Source organism: Manihot esculenta, chromosome 18 (genome assembly GCF_001659605.2).
Source record: "Manihot esculenta cultivar AM560-2 chromosome 18, M.esculenta_v8, whole genome shotgun sequence".
NCBI lineage: Eukaryota > Viridiplantae > Streptophyta > Magnoliopsida > Malpighiales > Euphorbiaceae > Manihot > Manihot esculenta.
Window position 1 is genome coordinate 7,191,353 of NC_035178.2, and position 7,858 is coordinate 7,199,210.

A 7,858-nucleotide genomic window follows, 5' to 3' on the forward strand; every position below is an offset into this window, starting at 1 on the left:
CCCGAATATCAGCTAAGCACCATATCATGAGGGGACACGTATAAATATAATTATACATGTACACATAGCTATACAAAATGTTTTAATTATATAGCAAAGACTTTCAGTAAATTAATTTAATTTAAAATTAAAAATATAGAAGTGAGTTTAATTTTTAATAGATACAATTGATCAAATAATCATATCATAAATAAAATATTTTCAAAATTAAAACATTGTATGCATTTTAAATGAAAAAAGTTATTAAAACTTGTAAAACAATATCTATGCGAATTTTTTAAAGTTAATAATAGAAAGATATTACACCAAATTTTAGAAATTGCAGTAATTTATAAATAAGCATTTACAATATAAGAATATAATTTTATTTATATTTATTTAAATTAAAATCAATATTTAAAAAATTAAATTAAAAAATAAATATTTTTAAGATGGAAAAATTTTGAGGGAAACCTACTGGGTTCGAAGTAGGGGTGAGCATTCACGCGGTTTGGTTTAAAATCAAATCGAATCGAATCGAATAAATCGAAAATTAAAATTTTAATGTTTATGAAAATCGAATCGAATTGATTTTGATTAGAAATCGAATTAAACCGAATCGGTCTGATTCGATTTGATTCAATTCAGTTTGATCGGTTTTAATTTATAATAATTTTTTTATTTTTTACACTTTATTTTTAGTATTTTAAATTTTAATTAAAATATTTTAATTTTAATATGATTTAATTTCTCTGTATTATTGAAAAAATATATTATTATCACTAATCGATTCGGTTTGATTTTTTTGATTTTTTTCTGATTAAAATTGAACCGAACCAAAATAATTAAAATTTCTTAAATTAAAAATCAAACCGAACCGAACCGAAATATATAAAAAAATCGAATTAAATATTCAAATCAATTCAATTCGATTAATTTTTTCAATTTAAATCGAATACTGCTCACAACTATTTCGAAAGACCCTAACCCGTTAAACCCAATCCAGCTCTGTCCTTATCCGTAGAAATGAAAAATATATTTTTCCTCTCATCTCTCCTATTAAAATTTTCTTTTCTTTTATTTATTTTTTATATTTATCTATAAACTAGAGATTTTAATCGTCTTTCACATTTACTTACAGACAATTTAAGAATTATTTATTTAAAATGATATTATCAAAAGAAACAACCATAAATTTTGATCTCCTGTTAAATAGTATAAAAAAAACTACAAATTTTAATCTCATGTTAAAATTGCGTTTATTTTATAAAAAAATATTTTTTAAAAATAATATTTCGATGAAAAAAAATTAAACTACAGAAGAAAGTTATTTTCTACTTTTTAAAATTTTTATTAAAATTTATATATAAATTTGTCAATACATTTTATTTTTTAAATTAAAATTAAATAATAAAAAATATGTTATTTAATTAAAACATATTTCTACGAAAATATTTTTTAAATATAAATTTTTATTTATTTATAAAAAATCATTTATATTTAAAAAATATTTTTTATGAAAAATATTTTTTAATAAGATAATTTATTTTTCACTATTTAATGTAAAAAATATTTTTAATTAATTAAATTTTTTAAGCACACCAAATAAAAAAATATTTTCCTAAAACAAATATTTTCAGTTCAAAATTTTCTCATCTCTTGCACTGAGAAATCTCTACATAAACCTAACAGCAATCCTCCTCTAACAGTGTCCAGTTACAACAAATACAACCACCACCAACCAATCAACTGATAAATGAATTTATTTTCTGTACAAAATTCTTACGACCCTAATATAAGTTAAGTCTCATATAATATCGAATTGAATGACTATTAGATTAAATAACTACATCGAGATTTGAGTAAAATTAATTAAAAGTGAATGCACGAATCTATAACTAAATATTTAATTAATTATTGTTAAGCTCATTCGCATAAACTCGTGCTTCCTATAGCCTTACCGTTGGTAAAACCACATTATAAAAGAAAAGCAGAGTTTGGCTTTACCCACCAGCATTTTCTTTCTTTTTCCACTGAATCTTTAGCTTCTTTATGCAATTCTGCGACCTCACCTTTTTTCAACAACTTTCATTGAAGCTCCTCTGCAGATCTGATCATTCTAAATGTTATAATCTCAATCCAACTGTACAGAGCAAGGCAGGCTCCTTCCTATATCATCCTCTGTACTGCTAAATTCATAGGATGAGTTTACTATGAGCATCCAGCATTTTCAAGCCTAACTTGCTCATGAGCTTTCAAAACCTCTGAAGTGAAGTTGCCCAAAGCCTCAAAAATTGGGACCAGACCTGATTGTAAACTACCTGAAGCTGCATCATGAACTAGTTTTGCAGCTTCCTTATAGCTGTATCTCTCTTCTTCTAATTTCTTCTTCATTGAATCTAATTCCACCTTCAGATCATCTAAGGGTGAAACTCCACTTTCTGAAGGAACCTTCGACATAGCTTTATCTGACAATGCTTCCATCCTCCCCCTCTCCATGCTTAAGGTATGCAGACGCTTCTCAAAATCCTTTGAGATGTAATCTGCTTTGATCCTCTGTCCATGCTCCTCATCTTGCCGCTCCAATAGTTGATGCAAGCTTGAAGCAAAATTGAGCATGGCATTTTCCACCCCCTTCTCAGAAATTCTAACCATTGCTTGATACCAATCATTGCAAACTACAAAAATTGGTGGAGCTCCCATTCTGCTTGGAGAGAATGGGGCTATTCCATCTGGTGTTTCTTCAGGTTCAATCAGAAGGTACCTTAAAAGCCACTGATTTAATAACTCAACATAAGATTTTTGGGTGTTGACCCAATTATTAAAGCAGGTGCACCAATTGATTAACTCTGTTTCAAGTTCAAGAGTAGCTTTCAAACCAGAATCTCTTTGCAAACCACTGTTTGCCTTGAGATAACGAGCTTTGCTCTCCATGATAGCTTGGAACTGTTTCTGGTGGCATCTTAGCATGGAGTTCCACATCCGCATCAATCTGCAAATAAAAAAGTGAGAATATACCAAAACAAAAAGAAGAATAAGCTTTAAATAAATAGTCAACAACAGAGAGTTACACATGCTAAGTTCTCCAACTTGTCCAAATAGCTTCTTATAATATATTCAGTATCGCAACTTTAATCCAGGGAAAAAAAGTTGAATCAACAGTTTGTGTGTGTCACCATTAAAAGGTGGAGAAAAAAGTTATTTAACCAGACAAGATGAAGATACAATGGTGCAACAATTAATGAAGCTAAGTGATACCTGATATAGGAGTCTGCATTCCATGTATATCAGCACTAGGATATTCCAATCCAATATGACACCAATATTAGGAAAAATGTGTATGAACTTAAAATGAGCGAGAGGATGAAGCCTCCACCAGGCACAAAGAGAAACTCAGATCAATTGTATTGCAAGTAGAGGAAAAAAATGCACTTATGGCGTGTGAGGGTGGTGCAGTTCTCTATCAATATACCAGCATACTGCCAGCCCTCGTTTTAAGTAACCTTGCAGGTACTACCTCCCTCCCTTCAAGAGGGTAGGGAATATGCAAGGGAGGGGCTAGCTAGATCCATGCCCCTCCCTCTGAGATTTTAATTTTTAAGCAGGAGTAAGTTGAATATCAGTTGGTTTCTAATAGACTGCCACATTTCGCCCCCTGATTGTTAAATTAAATTGAAAAGTTAATTTTTTAATTGGCCTAACTAAATAAATCTTAATAAGTTCAAAATTAATAAATCAGAATAATATCTAATTGACCAAATAAGCAATAGAAAATTGATTTAAAAAATCCAATTCTAGTTAAATTATAATTAGTTTAGTATAATTACATTAAATTTAAACTTAGTAAATGTATACTTTGTTCCGCTCTATGTGTGACTATCGTGTCTTTAACTGTGAAGGAGAACCAATTATGGATTGCCCGCCAAGAAATAGTGAATGCATAATGTTAGTTGTGAATACCATATGGCAAAACATCTAATAGACCAAGTAACAGAGCAGATGAATACCCATGAATCAATTCAGTGATTTGAGGCTGTAATTCTTCATCCCTCAACCTGTGTATCTTGCTTGATATGGAATCAATAGTTCTGATAGTAACATTAATTTTTGTTTGTAACTTCCTTATTGAAGCCTGGGCAGCATCAATTTTACTGGGCTCAGCTCCATGTTCGTCTAAACTTTTTAACCTTTTGTATAGTTTTTCATAGTCAACTCGTAGCCTTTCTTCATCCTGAAATCAGCAGAAACTCCTAGACATGGTAAGAAAGAATCCACAGCAATTGAAGATATATAAAAGCACTTAAACCCTCACAAAAAAATGTTTTACCAAATAGAAGGAAGCAAAAGAATATTCTTTACAGTTTTCTTTTCTTTTTTTGTTGGTATATCAAATCATCTTTCCTTTCTCAAAATATTTTTTAATGGCAATATGGAAAAAAATATATAGGCAAGTAATACCCAAAAACTTTACAATGCTTCATGTTTAAAAGAAGAAGAAGAAGAGCAAGAAGAGGGGCAAAAAAAGAACATAAGCAACTGTCTGAAAGACGAGATTCGTCAATAACACAACTTGGAAAGCTCCTTTAGCAGGCATTGGCTTTAAAATAATAATATTTATCCACAAGACACAAAGATGAAAATCAGATGCTGTTTTTGATGCTTTCATACCTTAACTTCTTTGTATAGTTTTTTCTCCCATGCATAAATTTTCTCCAGGGTAGATGATAGGTTTCTAGCCTTCATGTCAAAATCATTTCCAGGTTCCTCAGAGTATGCTTTTGCCATTTTTGTTGCCCTAGAAGAGATTTGCACCGATGGCCTGGTAGGAGGATGTGATGACACCAGATACAAAATCCGTGAAAAAATTACTGCATAGAGGATGCTAGTGTTATTGATGCGGCAAAATAAGTGTATTGCTGAAGGTGTTTGGATCAATTTGATAAAAGGAAAGAATCCAATTCTTCTAACAACAACATTCTCTAGTAAAAGACCGTCTTTTTGTTGGAGGACGACTAATTTTCAAGTCAAAGTTGCTCAAAATTTGAAATTCCATTTCAACAGTGATAGATAAGCGATCTTCAAGAAAACAAAATCCAGGAGCATTACATGCATCTTATTTTCTTTCATTGAGAAGTTTCAACTAGACTATGGTAAATTGAGTGAATTCAATAGCTAATTCATCCAAAGTGAATGACATACCCATAAGCATTTTAGAGGAAATATCTATGAAGCAATCATGAAAACCTCAAAAAAATGGATAACAATAAGATAATAACAAAATAAATAGATGAAATGCTACCTCTTAGAAAGGTGGTTCTTGGCTGGTAAGGCAATCTGCCTGCCTCAAGCAACGTTGCTACCTCTCTCCCATAACTAGAGGCAGTCTCAAACCCGTCCTTGATTTCATCCACCACTTCCTGGAGATCCCTAGTCCCATGAACAGACAATGTAGTTAAGCTACTGGGTTTAGAAGACTCAACATCCCTGATAGATGCCTCCTCAACCTCAAAGCTCACTCCTTTCTTCCTCACAGGATCCTCAGCAGAACTCTTAGAAGAGATAATACTGTCAGGACTGCTAAATGTATCAGGACTAGTACTGCCTTCGTTTTCATTATCCTTAACTGAGTCCGTACTCCCACTGCTGCTTTGAACTGGAATGGAGTTTGAGGTACCCTCTCCATTATTCTTAATAACTTCTTCACTGGATTTGTATTTGTCATTCACATTCATTTCCTCTTTCACTTTCTTCTTTTCTTTGGCAATTTCTTTTATCACCTCTTGCTCTGTTTCATCTTCCAATTCAGGGATGCCTTCCCTTTCTCTCACCTCCTTCGAATCCGGACTACTGGTTGTCGACCCGTACCCGTATCTTCCCACTGAATAATAACTCGGAAGCCCACCACTACCGTTATCATATGCATCGAACACGTTCAGAAAATCCCAGGTAGACACTCTCGGCGGCGATGGCGGCACTGGTGGCGGCCTCTGCGGACTTGGCTCCTTCTGCGGCGAACCCATAATCGAGTACCCAAAGTACCCGCCATTTCCATAATAACTGGAGTACCCATTTATTGTTGGATCCTCATATACCACCGTCTTCGCCGGAGTGGCAGACCTCTTCATGTAATAGACGTTGGGATAAGGATTAGAAAAGGGAAACGGGTATGGATATGTATTATCTCCAGGATAATTATAACTCCAATTTCCTTGAGGATAGTCATTGAAATTGTAAGAACTTGAAGGTACTTCTCGTTGCTGAACTATTTCTTCTTCTGCTTCTTCCTCTTCAGGGATATCGTGAATGTGGATGTGACCCGAATCAGAGTCCAAGTCCGACTCAGATGACAAATGCAAATGCGAATCTTCAATCTCCTCCTGCTCCTTGTTTATGCTCTTTTTAAGATTGGTATCGTCCACAGAATGTGAAATCGACGTCGATGAGGACAAGTTTTTGGATTTTGCCTTAGATTTCCCTTCCCGTGAGGGTAATGTTAGAACAGGGGACCCAGGAGAAGAAGAAGAAGCGAACACAAGCTCCTCGTCAACAAATCTCCGAATTGCCTCGCCAACATTCCTCAGTGAGTGAAAATACAAGACGTGAGCAGCTGCAAGAGCGTAACGGTGATCAGAAGCAGCCTTGATAAGTTCTTTTCGCTCTCTGCAACGAGTTACCAGCGGCAAATCATCGACTTTGGATCCTCCACAGCCCATATCAGAACCCAAAAGGAAACGAAGCTCTGAAAGATAAAATGTGTAGCTCTCATGGTGATGATGATAATGCCAACGCCTGATAGTACAAACGGAGAGGAAAATGAAGCATTGTGAGTAACAACAGATCCAAGGAAGAAAGAATGGGAACTGGGAAGCAGAAATTCAATTAAAATGCAACAGAAAACAAACTTGGCAGGACTCAAGTCTATAACAGAACTTTCATCATGCATGTAACAGGCAGGTAAAAGAATTGAACAAATATAAAAGTGAGAAAACAGAAAAGTCGTGCATGGAAGAGAGAGAGAAATCTGACCGTAGAGATTGGTGAGATTGAGAGGGGACCGTCCATGCAAGGAGAGAGTTAGAATCTGATGAAACTGAGATATTGAATTTGTTATTTAGCAGTAAAACAATAAAGAGTGCATGGAGATGCGTGATGGGGTCTGAGATCTGAGAACAGGGAAGAGAAGGGAGGTGAGATTGGAGGAGTTTGGATTCCTCAACTGAAACCCGATCTCTTCTTGTGTGCAGAAATTCAGTGTTACAGAGAAAAGATGAAGGCTCATGGAACCCGCCCTCGGTAACGGACTCTGTCATCATCATTACTGCTACCATTTTTTTTTTTTAATTAACCGAAAATTAAGGGCAATTAGTACTTAATTATTGAGATAAGAATTGTTAGACCTAATTATTCAAAACTCTCCGTTTTATCGATTGAATATATAATAATTAATATGATAAATATATTTTAATAAAAAAACGTATTATTTTTTAAGTGTGTTAATAATATTTTTCGAGTTGAAATTTATTCAAACTAATTAATTAAATAATTTTATTTTTTTTAGAAATTAAATAGTTGTGTCTTTAACATATATATACTAATTATAAATAAAAACACTTTAATAACTATTTTGAAAAAAATAAATGAAAAAATAAACATACTTAGTGTGTTTTAAAAATATATAAATTAATTAATTAGTTTAAGGACTAAATTGTTATTTTTTCAAACATTAATTTAATTAGTTTTAGATCCCATGTAGAAGTTTTGTTTGGAAAAATAAATATTATACATTGAATTTAATTGAATACATGTTTCCTTTTTTCTAGAATGTTTCCTTCTAATCAAAATAAATGTTATTTCTACTTTCATATAAATGAAACTAATT

At 32.8% G+C, this 7,858-nt stretch overlaps 1 protein-coding gene across 1 annotated transcript; it reads right to left on the reverse strand.

Annotated features, from left to right (window-relative positions):
* Positions 1-1,841: 1,841 nt before the first annotated feature.
* Positions 1,842-7,305, reverse strand: LOC110606119 (nitrate regulatory gene2 protein-like). The gene is made up of 5 exons (XM_043952887.1): positions 7,006-7,305; positions 5,279-6,768; positions 4,648-4,847; positions 3,987-4,210; positions 1,842-2,971 (listed from the first exon to the last, which is right to left on the reverse strand). The coding sequence occupies exons 1-5, from the start codon at positions 7,293-7,295 to the stop codon at positions 2,191-2,193; spliced, it is 2,985 nt and encodes a 994-aa protein (XP_043808822.1). The 5' UTR covers positions 7,296-7,305; the 3' UTR covers positions 1,842-2,190.
* Positions 7,306-7,858: the final 553 nt, after the last annotated feature.

Excerpts from the sequence above, each read along its gene's own strand:
- LOC110606119 (XM_043952887.1), bottom strand. The coding sequence starts at position 7,295 with ATGATGATGACAGAGTCCGTTACCGAGGGCGGGTTCCATGAGCCTTCA. Across the intron at positions 4,848-5,278 it reads AAGAACCACCTTTCTAAGAG|TAATTTTTTCACGGATTTTG; the intron begins GTAGCATTTCAT and ends TCCTCTATGCAG. Across the intron at positions 2,972-3,986 it reads ATCACTGAATTGATTCATGG|ATTGATGCGGATGTGGAACT; the intron begins GTATTCATCTGC and ends TTTTATTTGCAG.